The 19703-nt window shown below is 39.9% G+C and overlaps 1 protein-coding gene across 2 annotated transcripts in view; it reads left to right on the top strand.

Annotated features, from left to right (window-relative positions):
- Window positions 1-19703, top strand: part of OXR1 (oxidation resistance 1) — a 314279-nt gene that overhangs the window by 63734 nt on the left and 230842 nt on the right. For both annotated transcript variants that reach the window (XM_048507665.1, XM_048507664.1), the window contains exon 3: window positions 4010-4054. In XM_048507665.1, coding sequence (XP_048363622.1) covers window positions 4010-4054 — 45 coding nt within the window. The remainder of the gene's footprint in view (window positions 1-4009; window positions 4055-19703) is intronic.

Genomic DNA, 19703 nt, shown 5'->3' with positions numbered 1-19703 from the left:
ATTAAGCTGAACTGACTCTCCCTCTCACAGACCTCTTACGCACTAAGGGTAAAGATCCACTGTCCGCCAAGCCCGGGCCCCACTTTCCTGGTCGGAAGAATGTCAAACAGCCTTTCAGCTCTTAAAGTCTGCTTTTACCACGAACCCATCCTAAAAGCACCCTGACCCAGATCTCCCGTTTGTGGTTCCGCGTGGATGCTCTCCGGACAAAGCGCTTAGGGGCAGCCCTGTTGCAGAAAAAAAATAAAGATGGTAGGCTGGTTCCGTGTGCTTATTTATCAAAGAAATTCTCGATTGCTGAACTCAACTGGACTGTGGGAGATAAAGAGACTGCGGCCATCAAAGTAGCACTCTCCACTTGGCGCCACTGGCTGGAGGGGCTAAACACCCCCCTTTCAGGTTTGGTCGGATCACAAAAACCTGGCGGCTCTTTCCACCCCTCAAGATGTCCGCAAAACAACTCCGTTGGGCCGATTTCTTTTCTCGTTTCTCTTTCACAGTCCATTTTTCCCGGGAAAACCAATAAACTGGCTGACGCCAGCTCGGCGTTTCATGCCTACCCGGGGAGGGGTGGAGCTGCCTTACGAGACATTCCACGCACTGTTCTCTCCCCTCCCAGCTGGGGCTGGCTGTCACCCGATCTCAGGCGTCCACTCCTCCTTCACCAGCCATTTCCCAGTCGTCTCTCCTTTCCTCGCGGGGAACTTCGGGGAGGCGGAGCTGCACGAGCCTCCAAAGCGGAGGAAGGTGATTCCCACCGCGTTTGGAGAATGGAGTTTGGCTGGAGGGAGTGTTGTCAATGCGTGCCTCCCCCTCCGCAAGCAGGTTCTTGAAGCCTGCCACGATGCCCGCTCCAGCTGGACATTTTGGCTTTCTGAAAACTCTGCATTTGGCCGCCCGTCAGTTCTGGTGGCGCAATGCGCCAAAGGACATTGAGGCGTATATTAAAGGTTGCTCTGTCTGTGCAGAAGCCAAAACATTCAGGGAAAGCCCCATGGGCTGTTGAAACCTCTCGGTGGCCTCCGCCCTGGGAAGTCATCTCCATGGATTTTATTACAGATTTACCCGGAAAGTCATGGCAACACGGTCTTATGGGTAGTGGTGGACTTATTTTCTAAACAAGCCCATTTTATTCCATGTGCTTCCATCCCCTCCGGCTCCTAAGTTAGCCGCGGCTGTTCATTCAACATGTTTACGATCTACACTCCGCCCCGTTAAGATTGGTCTCCGACCACAGCGGCCCCAATTCATTTCAAAGTTCTGGAAGGCTTTTAGGGTTGTTAGGGGCGCCCGGCGTCGCCGCCCTACCACGTTCAAAGTGGCGGTGAGTCGGAGAGAGCAGACAGAACCCTAGAGCAGTATTTACGCGTTGTTACACCAACTACCACCAAGACAATTGGTGCGAGCTCATTCCGTTCATGCGAATAATGCGCCTATAACAATCGCGGTTCATAGCAGTACAAAGAAAACCCCTTTGAAATTGTGTCTGGTCGCTCCTTCCCCGCCATTACCGCCAACTACCAGCGACAGCATTGGATCCTCCAGAGTTTCAACAATGGATTTCATCCCTAGCCGAGGGGTGGAAATCGGGTCCAGACCGCCTACAACAGGCTAAGGACTCCCAAAAACTGCAAGCGGATAAGCACCGCTGATTTCCCTCATGCGTGTAGGGGCAGGTGTATTTGTCTACCAAAATCTCAGAGGCGTGCATAAATTTTCCAAACTAGGCAAAAGATTCGTGGGACCTTTTCAGATTACTAAAGTGATTAATGATGTCACTGCCCGATTGGATTTTGCCTAACTCTCTTAGTAACATTCATCCTGTCTTCCATTCCAGTTTACTCAAGGAGGCTCCGCTTCCGATGCCTGGCTACGACCACCGCGGAGAGACCCCCCACCGACTATTATTGATGGCCACAAGCACTCTGAGATTGACACCATCCCTGGACTCTCGCTTTAATGCATAGCGCTTGCAATATTTAGTCTCTTGGGTGGGGCTTTCCTCTGGGTATAAGCAATGGGTTTATTCGAAAATATTGACGCCCCCCACCTCTTATTTCTGCTTTCCACGCTTTCCGCGCCAAACCTGGGGGAGGGTCTTCTTTAAAGGGAGGCAGAGTGTAAAGGTTTCAATGGTGTTGATGGGAAGGGCGGCCGCCTAACCTTGAGTACATTCCACAGCCCGGGCGATGGGCCAGCTTCATCGGCGGAGACTTTATCTCTGCGCGGGAGATGAGGTCTCCGTTCCCATGGGAAGCCGGGAGGGGGATGGGATGGATAGAGTTATAACCTGTGCTTCTGGCGGGAAGTGTCATTCCTGCCACTGCGTGTACTTGAGCTTTCTAAGATGTCTGAATAAACGGTCTTTTTCACCAAAGAGCCTTTTATTTCTGCTTCTATGGAATTCCTTACAGTGGGTCCTAAAAATCAATTGGCTTTTAGCTGTGAGGTTTTTGCGAGCTATTTTGCAGATAAGATCTCCCTCCACCAGGCCCTGCCCACCACTGTTGATACAATAAGAACTAGAGGCTCCTTGACAGTCTTCTTCTGGAGCCTGTCTTCTTCTGGATCATTTCACCCTACTTGACCCCACCGAGGTTGACAGATTTCTAGGAGCTGTGAGATCTACCACTTGTCCGAAGGCGCCAGAAGACAAGGCAGCAGGACTTCCTGACCCTTAGCATCTCTAGTTAAGAGATCTAGGGTAGCATGCTAGGAAATACTTTCCTTTGCCTTGGGTAGCCCAAATCCCAGTGGGGCCAGGAAATCTCTTGAAATTATAGCTGATCCCCAGATGACAACATTCAGTTCTGCTGTGGAAAAATGCTATTTTGGAGGATGTGCTCTATGTCATTACACCCTGCAGGGATCCCTCACCAAACCCTACCTTTCCCAGACTCTGCCGTCAACATTTCCAGGGATTTCTAAACCCAGAATTGGCATCCCTACCTGTGCCTGAAACCCTGATGAGCCACTGCTGTAGAGTTGCCAGTACTGAGCCAGTTGTCCAGGTCGGTCTTGTATAAGTCTGCTTCATACATTCACGATTACACTTCCCCATCAATCGTCTTTGTGGCTGTAGCTCCTAATGTTCCTTTTGTTTTCACCAGGCTTTGTCTGAATGTCTTTCTCTGCAATTCTGTGTGCTTTTATGAATCAAGGGGGGGGCACCCATAGCACTTGTAATGCTACAGAGCATGAAAACAGTATGGGATTCAAATACCATCAAAGTTACTTCTTTTGCAGGGCTGATACATAAACAAACATCTCCATCTAAAAATAGGCTAAGTGATGTAACTTGGCTCTTAACCTTTGTGTGGTATTGTTCTATCCGGAAATAACCATTTCCAAAGGACTCATATACTTAAAGCAATGAGTATTTTATTTAATTGAACTAACTATATTATTCACATCCAGAATACATCTGTAAGGTTGTTTTGGGTGGGCGGGGGGAGTAGGTCTTAAATTGGCTTCTTCTACAAGCTCTCTGTCAGGACTGCTGGGTAGCATTCAAGGATATGATGAAGCTTCTGGCTGGAGGGACACTTGGGAAAAACGTGAAAAGTGGATTATAGTAGAATTGGTTGCTGGCTATATTTCAAAGGCTGGTGCATGGCAGCAGGCATACTCATTTCTCTAGAGCTGTTCTTTCCACTAGATGTCTGTAAAATATTTTAAAACATGAAAGCAAATCTAAACACCTGGAGACCATGGAAGAGCTCTGAAATGAGTAAACAGAAAAACCAGGATTATGATCTCAGGAGAAGTTTTGGCATTCCCCCCCCCCCCCCAAAAAAAAAAGTATAAATCAGGAATGGTTTTGAAATCTAATCTCATGTTAATGGATATTTTGGGCATGCTATAAATGTGATGTTCAATAAAAATCAAAATGCTGTTTTTATTTTATTTTTTCTGTAATTCCTACCTCCTATGTGCACATTACTTTTATTTCCTTATCCAATTTGTCCTTACAATCCCACCAGGCAGAACATTATTCTTGCTTTTACAGGTGGGAACTGTGGTTGAAAGATAGTGACTCGCCCAAGGCCACCCAGTGAGTATTAGATTAACTTGGCATGCATGCTGTGCATTGTGGGAAATGTTGTTCTGTGGTTGTTCAGGTTGGAGCTGTTGTTTCTGTGACAAAGATTTTTAACCAGTTGGTTAAAAATAAATTACCAGTGAAAGGAAAAGACTAACCTCACCTTAAACTTATTTCTCCAATGAACATGGCATGTGTGCTACTTAGTAAAGGTCTATCCCTCTGACTGTCCCACCTGTTACTAATATTGATGCTACTGTGTTGTTGCTCGTGTTTATCAAACCAAAAAACACCACCTACAAATATTTCATTAAAAAAAATTAACTTACCTGTGATCTCTGTGAGACAATCTTACCCCTCTCACTTTTCAGCAGGAAACACAGGCAGCATGAGGCCTTTTAACTTCACAGTTATGAGATCTGCATGAGATTGCATGTCATTCAGTCTGAATATAGGTAGGTGTGGCAACCTAACTGTCTACAAGTAGACATAAATAATGCCTCACTGTAGTGAATTGTCATGAAGAAGAGCAGCTTTGGGGAAGGGGGACAGTGATGATTTAATAAAGTATTTCCATTGGTTTTGCTTTAGGCTTATAGTTTATAATGAAATCAAATAGCACTTCTTTCTGGAGTTGGATTGGTCAGAACATTAAACAAAAGCTGAGTAATTTCTCAGATCTTTTCCATTGTGACCCCAAGGATATGTTGTTGGAACAGATTTCTGAAACTCAAGTGCATTTTCCTGATGTAGAAAGAGCCATCCAAGATAATTCAGTAGGGTTGGTCAATACTAAAAAAATTCGGTAAAATTCGGATTTGGGTATTTTGGGGCATAAAATGATTTGTATGCCCGAATCCGAATCATAGCCGATTCGGATATGCCCGAAAATTCGGGTAAATCCGAAAAATTCGGGTCCGTTTTATTATTTTTTTGAATTTTTGGTGTTTTTACACGTTTTGGCCTGCAGGGGGTGCAATTTTAAAGCTAGCAGCACTAAACTTTCAGGATATCATCTGGAGACTGTCCTGATGATTCTCCCCAAGTTTAGTGCAGTTTGGTTCAGGGGGGGCAAAGTTATTGACCCTCAAAAGGGGTGCCCCATCCCCCATTGTTTCCAATGGAAGCTAACAGGAGATGGGGCTACACTTTTGAAGGTCCATAACTTTGGACCCCCTGAACCAAACTTCACCAAACTTGGGGAGTATCATAGGGACAGTACTTGTATGATACCCTGAAATTCTGGTGACAGTAGCTCTAAAACTGCACCCCTCATAGTCACCCAAAAAAATTTCCCCAGATTCTGTGCTCTGTAGTGGCTGGCTGGCTCCATTGCAGCCAATGGGAAATTTCTGTGGGAGGGCTGTGGAGTGCACATTTCTCATGGTAAACCCACAAAACTTTCAGGGTGTCTTCAGGAGAGTCTCTTCATGACACCACCCAGGTTTGGTGACCGTTGCTTCAAGGGGTTCAATGTTATGGGTAGGGTCCATCTCCCACTGCCCCCATAAGCAAAGTTCCTCAAACCTGGATGGTGTCATCCAAAGACTCTCCTGAAGTTACCCTGAACATTTTGTGACTGTACCTTGATAAATGTGCACCCCACAGCCCTCCACCAGAAATTCCCCATTGACAGCAATGCAGAAGTCACTGCAGAAAAAAGAATCTTGGGCAAATTTTTGGGGGTGCCTGCAGGGGGGCATTTTAGACATATCAGCACCAAATTTCAGGGTATCATCAGGAGACTGTCCTGATGACACCCCTAAGCAGTGCAGTTTGGTTTAGGGGCCAAAGTTATGGACCCTCAAAATGGTAGCCACCATCTCCTTAGCTCTCATTGGAAACAATGGGGGATAGAGGCCCCCCTTTGAGGGTCCATAACTTTGCCTCCCCTGAACCAAACCTCACCAAACTTGGGGGGTGTCATCAGGACAGTCTCCTGGTGATACCCTGAAATTTGGTGCCACTAGCTTTAAAAATTCCGGTTTTCATGTTTCACCGCTCCTGCACATGAAGCCTGCTGGAGTGAGTGAGTGGTGAAACACGCAAACCAGCATTTTAAAGCTAGTGACACCAAACTTTCAGGGTATCATCAGGAGACTGTCCTGATGATACCCCCAAAGTTTGGTGCAGTTTGGTTCAGGGGAGCCAAAGTTATGGACTCTCAAAGGTGTAGCCCCTATCAGCTACCACTGGAAACAATGGGGGATAGTTGCACCCCTTTTGAGGGTCCATACCTGAACCAAACTGCACCAAACTTGGTGGGCAACATCGGGACAGTCACCTGATGATACCCTGATAATTTGGTGCTGATATGTCTAAAAATGTGCCCCTGCAGGCACCCCCAGAAATTTGCCCAAGATTCTTTGTTCTGCAGTGACTTAGCTGTATTGCTGTCAATGGGGAATTTCTGGTAGAGGGCTGTGAGGTGCACATTTCTGAAGGTATGGTCACAAAACTTTCAGGGTATCTTCAGGAGAGTCTCTAGATGACACCATCCAGGTTTGGGGAATTTTGCTTCAGGGGGCTTAATTCTATGGGACCCAAAAAGGGTAGGGTCCATCTCCCACTGCCCCCTGAAGTAAAGTTCCCCAAACCTGGATGGTGTCATCCAGAGACTCTCCTGAAGATACCCTGAATGTTTTGTGGGTTTACCATGAAAAATGTGCACTCCACAGCCCTCTATCAGAAATTTCCTATTGACAGCAATGCAGCTAAGTCACTGCAGAACAAAGAATCTTGTGCAAATTTCTGGGGGTGCCTGCAGGGGGTGCATTTGTAGATGTATCGGTACCAATATTTCAGTGTATCATCAGGAGACTGTCCTGATGATACCCTCCAAGTTTGGTGCAGTTTGGTTCAGGGGAGCCAAAGTTATGGACTCTCAAAAGGGTAGCCCTCATCTCCTTAATTCCCATTGGAAAGAATGGGAGATAGGGACACCCCTTTTGGGGATCCATAACTTTGGACCCCCTAAACCAAACTGCACCAAACTTGGAGGGTATCATCAGGACAGTCTCCTGATGATACCCTGAAATTTTGGTGCTGATATGTTTAAAAATGCGCCCCCTGCAGGCCGAAACGTGAAAAAACCCCAAAAAATAAAAACGCAATTCGGCTGGTGATCCGAATCCCATGGATTCGGATCTGTTAGGATTCGGACAGCTCAGATTCGGCCCCTCCTCGTCCGAATCCGTCCGAATCAGTGCAGATTCGGTAAAAATTCGGATTTAGACTGTCCGAATCTCCAACCCTATAATTCAGTAATTTTCAAGATGGTACAGCAATAGTGGTACAAGGCTGAGATGTGCAGAGAGGAGACATAGATGGGGTTGGAAGTGGCAGTGTTTAATGTAATCTTACTATAAAATTAATCAGTGTGTTTCTGACAACAAACCAGAAAAAGCAAAGGACTCTGGAAGATGTAGTCCAGAAGGTGCTGTTTCTCATGTACAAAGGGGCTGACGGAACTACATCTCCCAGATTCCTTCTCACTCAGCTGGCAACACTTATTAAAGATCTGGGGTCCTTGCAGGGCTGTCTTACTCCTTGCTTGATCTAACTCTTGAGTAAATCAGCGATGAGCCTGGTGCCAGTGGCCAAGATTGAACAGGCCACCGCATCGTAGGCTGGGGTTTTTTTTGGGGGGGAGACCTTGCCACACCTGCAGTGGCTCTGGCTGAGGTAGTGAGAGTGGGGCTATGGGGGACAGGCTTCACCCAGAGCACTCCAGTCAAGCTACCAAGAATTGGACGATGGGGGAAGAAAGAAAGAGAGAGTTGGAGTAGGAACACAGAGAGAATGAGTGCAGGGGAGAGGCAGAAAGAGAAAGAGTGAGGTAGGGCAGGTGGCCAGAAAGAGAGAATGAAAGCTGGGGTAGGATGGCAGAAACATGGAGAATAGCAAGTTGGGGGAGGAAGAGAGAAAAAGACAGCTGGAATAAGTGGACAGACAGAGTCCTGGGTGGGGGGCAGAAAGAGAGTTGCAGTGGTTGGGCAGAAAGACAGAGAAGTAGAGAGCTGAGGTATCAGAGCAGAAAGTTTAAAAAAGAGTTTTGGGAGCAGGACAGAAAGAGACAACTGGGGCAGGGGGCCAAAAAGAATTGGGGAAGTGGGGCAAAAATAGATACAATTAAGAGAAGGGGTGGCAGAATGGAGAGTAAAAGACAGAGAAGAAGGGGGAGAACAGAAGGAAAAAGGTGGGGATTATGTCCCCTCAAGTCCCCACTTGTGGGTACCCACTTGCACAGAAGGCTCCCCATCTTCACAGGCACCCTGCTGGCTCTCTTCCCCCAGCCACAAAGTCGGGATGCCAATTGAGATGGGGAGAACTTTCCCCATCTTCACACACATGCTGCTGGCTCCCCCCCTTTGCAAGACTGGCGTCCATATTTGCAAACAGGATGTGGGGTGTCTTTGGAGATGAGGAGAACTCTCCCTATCCTCACAGGCACCCTTCTGCCCCTTCTTGGCAAAGCTGGGGCGTTTGGAACTTGCATCATTTCCTGTAGATATGCCCCATCCACATCTCTTGCCCTGGGGGGATCAGTTTTCTAGAGCCTGTTTTTTTTTTTTTGCACAACAGGCTTTATTGCTAGTTCTATATATCTGCCAGAACTAGCTCATGTACTTTTGTAATATTGCAGTTTCAAACCATGACTACTGGATCCACTGTACTGTTGAGTTCCACTGCCAACAGCATATTCACTCCTTCTGGACTGCTGCAGTTTAACCTAACTCCAATTAAGCATGGACAGGGTTTGTTTTGGTTATCTATCTGACTTTGTAGTCTATTAGATTGGTTAGGACAAAATAAACATGCTGGGATTGGACACTTTCTCTCCTTGAAATCATGACACTGTTTTTCACTATAGTCAGGGAAAGATCTGGATCCCACCTGAGACCTGAAAGTCATAATTATCTGGTTCAGTACATAAATTTGTCAAGTGATCTGGTATATTCTGATACAGGATCATTTCCCCTCAATGAAGTTCTTCTCTTGCCTGGAATGTTAAGAGAGAATCCGAGGATGCAAGATCAGTATTTAGCTGAGCAGGGTGACAAAGTCAGCTTCTTTGTAGGCTCATGCACAGAGGGTTTTTTTCCCTCCACATTTCATTAGTCTTGATGAAAATCCCATTGATTGCTTCAGACTACACAGATGTTACATGACTGGCTTATCTTCTGTTTGGTGAGTATCTTCTCTATTTGGGTTAGTCAGTTCTGACTGTTAGTGTTTATTATACATGAACGAAGTAGTTGTTTCCCCTCTCCAGACATAAATTTTCACCTGCCCACTTTGTAAGGAGTAGACCAGTTGAAAATAAACTCCCAATATCCAGGGGGCGACACAATATTGCATAGGTGAAAAACAAATGAGATTTTTCTAAAGCTAGGCATAAAAGCTCATAAAAATAGTAATCAGATTGTGAATCAAGCTGAAAAATGGGTGTTCATTTTTACCCGCCTCTTCTACTTTTTCTACAACTGTACTCCTTTACCTTTTTCCATACAAGTGAATCACTGTCTTTCATTCTTTGGGGGAAAAGTAAAGAACTGTGTTTGGTGAATTCTCATGGCTATCAGGGAATTTCCACTGGACAGCATGACCTTAGCTGAGAGAGACTTTGGGATGGGGCATTTGGTGCACTGTGCACCTACCACCAATGCCATAATATCCTTGACTTCTCTCTGCCCCCTCTTAGTCATAATGTCGGACATTTCTCTAATTAGTATGTGTATCTAATTATAACATACATCTCATGATTTTATGTATTGATTGTGAATGCTAAGCATGAAAATAATAACTACATTAAAGTCTCAATAAGATTATATACCTTTTGCATTCCATCCTTAACCACGCAATGTCGATTATTTTCTAAGGGGGAACAATGTAAGATTCAATTATTATAGATTCCACTGTTTCCTTTTGGAATACCAGGACAGGAAAAGAAAGCTATAAGTAATGAGAATTGCACAGATTTATCATCATTTGGCATCATTTGTTGTTCTGAAGACATTCTCCAGAATAAGACTTTGAATTGCTATGCTATATTCTAATATCGTCAAATATCACAGTAATTGCCATCCAGCGCATGTATTACCCTACTCAGAAACATGACCTTGGTCAAATTCTATGCCATTTAGGTTGCCTCAATGACAGTCTTCTTTTAAAGAGGAAGAATACCTTCTACATTAATTTTCCTGACAGTGTCTGACCTTTTGGAGTCACTTTGGAGATGTTTTAAACTGCCTATGTAAAAAGGTGGTGGTGGTAAAAGCATTTCAGTAAATAAATTATATTTATAAACAAAGAATGGCTAATGGCAGCAGCTAAGAAAGGATATTTTCTCCAGAACTTGGGGGGGGGAGAGAGAAAGTGTGTGTGTGTGTGTGTGTGTGCGCGCATGCGTGCGTGCACCCCTCAACTGCTTCTGGATTCCATCACTGCAGTCAACTAACTATCTTACCAAAGGATGATTTTTAAAAAAATATGTATTCATCTATCATCCAAGCAGCCCCTGAGTACAATAATCACCTTCACTGTGCAATTTCCAATTAGCTGGAGCTATAGTATAACCCCCAGTCCTTTGGTCTGGATCATATTCTGGAGCTGCAGTGACTGCTGAAGAAGTGGAACATTTGATTCAATGTCTCCTTCAGTTTAAACCTTAGATAATATTAATAAATTCTGGCCAACTCTGAATTGGATTTGAATACCCCTTCCATTCCAAGTAAAATCAATACTTCAGCTGGCATTTCCTTGTGGACATTATTTCAAAGATTAGAATAGTGGCATTTACATTTTTCTTTGCCATTGGTGAGGTTTGTCACACTGGTGTTTTCTAGACTTTATTGATATTCATGTTAGCTTTGATAACACATATTTTTGCATAAGCCTTTCGGAGTATTTGTTGTAGTGTAAAGGTCTCCAGCCTTTCTCAGCCTGTGAGCACCTTTAGAATTATGTTGCAGGGCGATGGTTGCAAATACAACTGGTTGCCTGAGGAGGTGGAGCAGTGGTGGGATCCAAAAATTTTAATAACAAGTTCCAATGGTGGTGTGATTCAAACAGTGGCGCCGCCGCACCTCCAGTCCCTATTGGGCAGGGAGGTTGCTTAGTAACCCCTTCTCGGCACTCAGAAAAAATTAGTAACCACTTCTAGAGAAGTGGTGAGAACTGGTTGGATCCCACCTCTGAGGTGGAGCCAAATACAAAACGGCTGCCAGAGGAGGCAGAATCAACCAGAAAATGACAGGGAGCGAGGTCATGGATGATTGGAATACTAACTCTTCAGCAATTTAGGCAGAAGCTTTGTTTGAAATATATTTCTTGCATCTGTAATAATGACGTAAATATCTTTATGCTAGATTGGCCGTGGTCACTGAAGCAGCTTTTTCAAAATCTGCATAGTCAATTAGAAGCCGTGTCAGGCAAAGCCTGTTTTAATTATAAACCTTAGATATTGCCTATTAATTCGCATGGAGAGTTAATCTCATTGTTTGCATTTAAGCGTGCTAGCAACTAGGACATGTAGAGGCATGGCTTGAAAGTAAGTAATGTTTTGCTGCTTTTTTTTCTGATGACAAAATTAACCAGCAGATTCTTACATACAGTAATCATTATGTAATAACAGTGCATGTTAGTTGGTTTCCAGTTGTGTTGGTTACAACTGTTACACGTTGTGTCATTCTTTTGGCGGTCTGGAAGTCATTCATTGGATCATTTGGAATTCTAGCATTTTGAGAAGGAAAATTATTTCTCCCTTGTCACACTATTTATAGCATGCATGATTTTAGAAACCATTATCTTTTTTTTTTTACATAATACTTTTTATTAATTTCCTTCTTTAAAAAACACATTGAACATAAAACATACATGAAGCCATTGAAACACATAAGACATCAACAAATATTAACATGTAACAAATGACCCACATTTACAGTTACCCAAACATAATCTATCCTACCCCAACTACCCATAACAATAACACATAATTCAATACATCTAAATCAAATCAGTTACTTCACTATTCTTTGGTAATTTAAATAAATTTCTTTTCTTATCTAGGCCCTTTCAATATCCCATAATCATGATTTTATCCCTTTTATTGTGAAGTAACTGCCCAGTACTTATTGCTTTGGACTTCCCCTGTTAAGTGACTGAATCCATATTTATTTTTCCCTTAATAAAGGTATACAATTTATTTCATAATATAACTTTTTTGCAGATTAACTTATTGCAATATAATTTTGTAAACCATTTCATATTATATATTCTTCAATCATCTTATCCTTTGAACTCTTTTCTAGATATATAATTAGCTTTCCCCAAGTTTTCAAAAACTTTTCTTGTGGGAGTTCTTTCAATCTCGTCGATAGTCTGTCCATATTTAGATATTCTATAACTTGGGTCATCCATTCTTCTTTTGTTGGTGAAGCTTCATTCTTCCATACTTTGGCTATCCGCATCCTTGCAGCTGTAGATATATATATATAAATAAGTCAATATTAAGGTCCGGAATTTTCTGTATTCCTAATCCTAAAAGATATATTTCTGGAGTTAGTTCAAATGATACCTTTGTTATCTTTTTCATTGTTGTGTGTATTTCTTTCCAGAATTTTTTGATTTCAGGACAAGTCCACCACATATGTAATAATGTTCCAGTCTCTTTCTTGCATTTCCAACATAGTGATGAGTGGTCTGGATATATTTTTACTAACTTATAGGGTGTTAAATACCATCTGTGTAAGAGTTTCAGGAAATTTTCCCTTAGTTCTAAGCTGGCGGAGAATTTACTGTGTATTTTAAAAGGTTCCTCCCAGTCTTGATACTGTATATCATGTTTGAAATCTTTTGCCCAACTAATCATAACTTCCTTCACATTTTCTTTCTCTGTTTGTAGTAATATAAGGAGTTTATATAGTCTGGTTATTTTTTTATTTTTATCATCCATCAATATTGTGTCTAGCTCAGTATTTTGCTTGTTTATTTCCATGTATTTTTTGTCTATTATCAGCTGTTGCCTTATCTGGTCATATGTAAACCAATGGCATTCTGCTTCTCCTATCTTAATATTTTCTCTAATTTTAAGTTGTGTTTCTTGATTATTCCATAGTAATATTTCTTTGTAGGTTAGCCATGGTTTATTATGTGCATTTTGAACACTTTGACAACTCTCTGTCCTTGATACCCAGTGTGGAATTTTGCTGTAAAAGTTGTATTTATATCTTTCCCAGATTGTTATTAAAGCTCTCCTTATTATATGGTCTTTAAATTGTGTCAAATTACCTTTAATATTGGGCCATAAATATTCATGCCAGCCCGATATTTTGTTGAACCCTTCTAAATTAAGGAGTTCCTCGTTTTCCAAAGTAATCCATTCTTTGATCCATGTCAGGGCTGCAGCATCATGATATGTCTGTAAGTCTGGGAAGGAGAATCCTCCTTTAATTTTAGATTCTATTAAAGATGTGTATTTAATTCTGTGCCTTTTATTACTCCAAACGAAATTCAATAAATCTCGTTTCCATTTTACGATTGTACCTTTATGAGTTACTATGGGCAAGTTTAGAAATAAAAATAATATTTTAGGCAGTATCATAGTTTTAATTAATTCAATTTTTCCTGAAATTGACATCTTAATATTCTCCCATTTTTTCAAATCATTTTTAATCTCAATCCATGTTTTCTCGTAATTGTTTTTGAAAATATGCTTGTTATTACTCTCTAATATCACACCTAAGTATTTAACTTTCTTTTCATATTGTAGCCCAGATGCTGTAATTATCTTTTCCCTTTCCAAACCCTTTTAATCCATTTTATATTTCTACTAATGAACTGCCAAGTTGGAAAGCAAAATCCACAGATGTAACATATGATTTTAAATTTAATAATTTAATAATAGTGTATAACCACTGTCTCATACCTAATGCCAATAAAGGTTATTGTGATTGTGATTGTGATTGTGATTGTTTTCCCTTTCTTGCTGTGTCATATTGAACAGAAGCAACTTAGTTTTATTTTTGTTCACCTTAAAACCTGCTTGATTTCCAAAGTCCTCTATAATTTTTATTGTAGGAATCAAATGGTCAGTAGGATTATCTATAAATAGAATTAAATCGTCGGCATAAGCTTTTAATTTTATTTTTGTGCTTTTATTCTTGATACCATTGAAACTATTTTCTTTTCTTAGTTTATTTAGCAGTACTTCTAATACCAGATTGAAAATTAATGGAGATAAGGGGCATCCCTGCCGTGTGCCTTTTTGAATATTAAATGTGTTAGTTAATTCTCCATTTATGTTTAGGCATGCTGTTTGTTTTTCGTAAATACTTTTAATTACTGTTAGGAAATTTCCCTCTAACCCCATTTGAGTAATAGATTCCTTGATGAATGTCCAATTAATATTATCAAAGGCCTTTTCTGCATCGATAAAAGTTAAAGCACATTTTACATTTGGAGATCTATCTAAATATTCAATTGCATTTACCACTGTTCTTATATTATTAGTAATTTGCCTGTTTTTAATAAATCCTGTTTGATCATTTTTAATATAGTAATGAATAATTTCTTGAATCCTTGTTGCCCATATAGATGAGAAAATTTTATAATCAACATTTGTTAGAGATATTGGTCTAAAATTCTCTACTGTCAAATTATCTTCTGTTGTTTTTGGTAGTAAAGTTATTATTGCATGTCTCCAGGAATCTGGTATCCTTCCAATATTTAAAATATTGTTACTCACCTCTTTTAATTTAGGGCTTAAAATTTCTTGAAATGTCTTGTAATATTTGGCTGTAAATCCATCTGGTCCTGGTGCTTTGTTTAATTTGGATTTACAAATAGCTTCCTGTATTTCTTCTGTATTTATAGGTCTATTAAGTTTTTCTAAATGAGTGGGGTTAATTATTTTTGGAATATTATTTTGGATATATTGTTCTATTAATTTGGAATTTTGTTCTTTTTGGTTATATAATTCAGAATAGTAGGTGTATAATTTTTTTTAATTTGATGAGGGGAGGTTTCCCACCATTTCCCTTCCTTCAATTTTGTAATTAACCTTCGTTCTTTTTGTTGTTTTAATTGAATATTAATCCACTTTCCTAAATTTTTGGCGTTATAAATTTTTTTCTGTCTAATTCTTCTAAATTTCTCTATTGCTTCAGCTTGCCATTGGTCATGTATCATATCCTTGATAACTTGTATCTTGTGTTTTATTATTTTATTTTTGGGTTGCCTTCTCAGTTCTTCTTCTAGCAAAGTAAGTTTTTTCATTAATTCTGTTTGTCTTTCTTTTTTCTTTTTTCTTTTTTTGATTTCTGCTGACTTGATAATACCTCTCATGTATGCTTTATGGGCATCCCAAATTGTATTTATATCATCTATCGAATTATCATTAAATTGAAAATATTCTATTAGGTGTTTTTTACATTCTTCTATTACATTAGAGTCATCTAGTATCCAATCGTTAAGTTTCCACTGGTTAGAGCTTTCATAGGGGTATAATAACCAGCATAATGGATTGTGATCTGAAATGATCCTTGGTAAAATTGAGATATCTTTAGTTTTGGTTATAAATCGTTGAGTTGAAAATACCATATCAATTCTGGATGAGCCTTTATGCCTATTGGAAAAAAATGTGTAGTCTCTGGTAGAACCCCATTTTTCTCTCCAGACGTCTTTTAAGTTTAAATTTTCTATAATGTCAAAAAATGGTTTTGGAAGTTTGGCTGAATTATTTTTAGCCTTTTTCTTTCCGCTTTTTTTCTTTTCTGATTTATCTATTTCTGGATTTACAACACCATTAAAGTCACCAAGACATATAAGATTTTCATATTGATAGGTGAGTAGAGTGTTTTGTAATTCCTTGTAATATTCACTTTTATTATAATTAGGTGCATATATTCCCACCACTAATGTTTTCAAACCTGAAATTATTACTTCTATTCCAATATATCTTGCCTGAGGATCCTTAAATATTAATTTAGGTTTTAAGTGTTGTTTTGCAAAAATACCAATGCCTCTTTTTTTGGATTTGTAGGTAGTATGGAACAATTCTCCTAAAGAATCTTTTTGAATATATTTTTCATCTCCTGCCTTAAGATGTGTTTCTTGAAGACATATGAGTTCAGCTTTTTGTTTAAATAAGAGTTGAAATAATTTTTTGCGCTTTCTCTGTGAGTTTGCGCCATTTATATTGCAAGAAAATATTTTCATCTGCATAATTTATTAATCAAATTTTATTCTATTTATATGTGTTTATATATACAACAAATTCAGTGAAAGTGTACTATTTTCATAGTTAAGTTTGTTTTAAAATTATCTTCAACTAAACTATACCATCCAAAATACAAAGTTGTAGCACTTACCTTTAGATATCTTCTTATGACTACTGGAAAATACAAATCTAATAAAATTAGTCATGACAGATATTTGCAATCTGTTATAAGTCATATGATATGTGGAGGCAACCAAAAAAAGAGCAGAGTGAAATATATATTTTACAAAAAATAGATTTGGAGGAAGTAATCAATTGATAATAAATTCTATATCCTTGAAAGTTCATATTAATCATTTACTTCCTTGTTTTACTTACCACATTGTTCTCCAGTTATTTTGTAAGCTCTTTTCTGAATCTTTGCATGAAGTCTTCCATTTTGAGCGTTGAGTCTATCACATATACTTTACCTCTAAAGGTACAAGATAGTCCTTCTAGCATCTCCCACCTGAACTGTATATTTTTACGCCTTAAGGCATCTGCTAATGCATTATATGGTTTTCTTCTTCTTCTGATAGATGGTGGGATTTCTTTAAGGAAGGTCACTTCATTATTGTCTATACTCAGTTTTTGCTTTGCTTGCTCCTTTAAGAATGAGTCTCTTATTTCCTTTTTTGTAAATGTAATGATAATATCTTTTGGAGTGTTATGCTCTTTGGCATACCTTGTGTTGATTCTATATATTGTGTCTATTCCTGCATCAAGTTCCTCTGGCTCATAGCCTATATATTTTGCCATTATTTCGATGAGCTTCCCCCCCAGTGATTCATTCCTTTCTTCTCTTAAACCTCTCAGTCTAATTGTTCTTTCTTTGCTTTTCAATTCCAGAAGCATCATTTTATCCTCTAGGTTGCTAAACCTTTCTTCTCTATTTTCCAAATTTTCTTCTATTTTTGCTACTTGTTCCTTTAAATCCGTTATTTCTTGCTTATTAGACAGGATTCTTTCTTCTTGAGCTCTGCTATTTCCTGTTTTACTTCTGCAAAATTATTCTTAACTTCCTCAAAGTTAGATTTCATATCTTTCTGGACATTTAATATGGCTTCCAGAAGATGCTCCATTTTTAAAGATGAATCAGATCCTTTCCTGATTGGGGGGGTGTCTTCCATCGTGATTATCTTCCCTTTAGACTTATTTGTATTAGCCATTTATTATTCAAGTTGTTTAAGGTAAATATTTCTATGAAAACTAAAAAGATAATTCATAAAGTTGTTAGTACACCTTCACCTAAAGTCAATTTAATATAACATCTTCAAGTTATATTCTTTCCAGTTTGGATAACTTTTAGAAGTTTCCCCAGTTTAACTTTTTCGTTAACACTTTTTCATTAACACTGAGACCACTTTAATTGTTTAAGCATTAACCCCCTTTCCCAATATGCAGAACTTATTGTGAAACTGTAAGCTTTAGGACTTATTTTCTTGAGTAGTTTCCTGAATATTTTCAACCACCTTAGATTCAATTATACAGAGAACAGCTGTATTTCTCTGTTATCTATACTCTTCAGTTTTACTTTCTCCCCCCCACTTTTTCTTTTAAACTGGTACGTGCCAGAGCGGTTTGTTTTGGCTCTATCGTTACTCTGCTCTTCCCTTTCTATGCTAACTGTGCTGACTCATATCCAGGAATGCTCTAATTAGTCTTATTCCTCTTTTCCCTTAAATTTACAGCCCAGAAACTCAAAACAGACTTCCCCAACTTTCTTAAAGTTGTTAATCAATTTCTAGTTCCTACGAAAAGAGAATAAATCACCTGTCCGTTTGCTAAAGAATCAGAGTTTATTTTTACTAAACGTCCAGGGGAAATTTACTACCCATATCTCCGTAGCAGCTGCCTAACAACTTCCTTCTCTTCTTCTCCACTACGGCAAGTACTTTCAAAAAAGTTTTTTTTTAACCTTGTATGTAGTTTAAGGTTCCAGTTACCTACAGGTATTTAATATTTATTTTTCTTAAATTATTCTGGTAATTATAAATTTAGCTGGAGCAGCGCTTTGCTGCTTAGAGAGAGGCTAGTCTCCCTTGCTATTTGATACGTTTCCCTGTGTTACAGGGGGGAACAAAATTGTGGTTGTTTATATCCCCACAAAAGTACTCACCCTGTTATATTTGGCAATGTTTGAGGCTCCCTTCCAGCTTATGGAGAGTACCTCTCCTTTCCCCTTGGCGTGGGTTGCCTGGAAAATGTTCAAAGAGATTGGAGTTTTCATGGAGCTCAAGCTCCGTGCTGTTGCTGCCTCCGCTGCTAAACCGGAAGTTCGATTTTAGAAACCATTATCATGACCCTCCCCAATCATCATCTTCTAAATAGTTCCCAAATTCTTGAGAAGTGTTTAACCCTTTGATCATTTTAATAGTCTCTGTGTTCACATTATTGAGATGTACATTGAATGCATACTGTGTGATCACCAAGGATTACTATGTCATTTGCAACCCAATCTGGAGGTGGGATGAGTGTGAAATTAGTTATACAAATAATTCAGACCCATGCCAGTGTGTTTGTGTACCTTACTAATGTAACAAGCAAATACACTGGTGGAAAGAGTGAACACGCAGGTGAGTGGGTGCTGTGTTTGACCCAGAAGAGGCTGCCACGCCTGAGCTACACTGACTAATAAGGGGTCACTGGCACAGCTGAGGGCAGGCTAGGAGCGTTCTGAGGGGAGGAGCCAACTGTAGTCAGCTTCCAAAGGCCTTTGGCCTGGGATCACCCCTGACATGTGGCATAAGTCACTTTTCCCTATGGAGTGTTCTGGGTGGAAAAAGGTTACCTTTTTCCTGCTGCTTGCTGTGCTTCCTGGAACTCCATTGGAGGCAACACAGCTGTGCCACAGTGGGCTGTCTCTGGGCACCCCTGAGCTGTCCCCTCTGGATTGGGCTGTTAGGTGTCTTTGATCCTTTTTGAACCCATGTCTAATTACTAACATCAGTTTTCTGTTTTTCTTGGCTGCTGAACACTGAACCAACAAGTTAGGGAGCTTTCTACTATGATCGTGCATCTCTCTCTTGGGTCATTCCATCAGCACACCTGTGAATCTGTAAATAATCCCTTGACCTGTTTAACCATTTCTTAAAGATATCCTTTCACTGTTGATTTGGGATTGTGCTATCTTCAGTGAGATGGAGTTCTCAGCAAACTGGGCTATTCGCTCCTGGCTACAGTTTACTTCTGAATACATTAAACTGTTCCATGCTGCTTATTTCCTTCAATTATGAAAGATATCCATTTACTCTGCTCTTTGGTTTCTGTAGTTCAAAATTATTACCATTATCTAAAACTGTTATAGAATAATTTCTTGAAAAGTTTGGTCACTAACAATTTCTAAAAGCATCTATGCACTGGAAATCCATAGTAGTTTCATACCATCTTAACTGACACAGC

The sequence above is a fragment of the Sphaerodactylus townsendi genome, linkage group LG09 (genome assembly GCF_021028975.2).
Source record: "Sphaerodactylus townsendi isolate TG3544 linkage group LG09, MPM_Stown_v2.3, whole genome shotgun sequence".
Lineage (NCBI taxonomy): Eukaryota > Metazoa > Chordata > Lepidosauria > Squamata > Sphaerodactylidae > Sphaerodactylus > Sphaerodactylus townsendi.
Note: the sequence above shows the minus strand (reverse complement) of the source record. Positions and strands in the feature narration are given on the sequence as shown.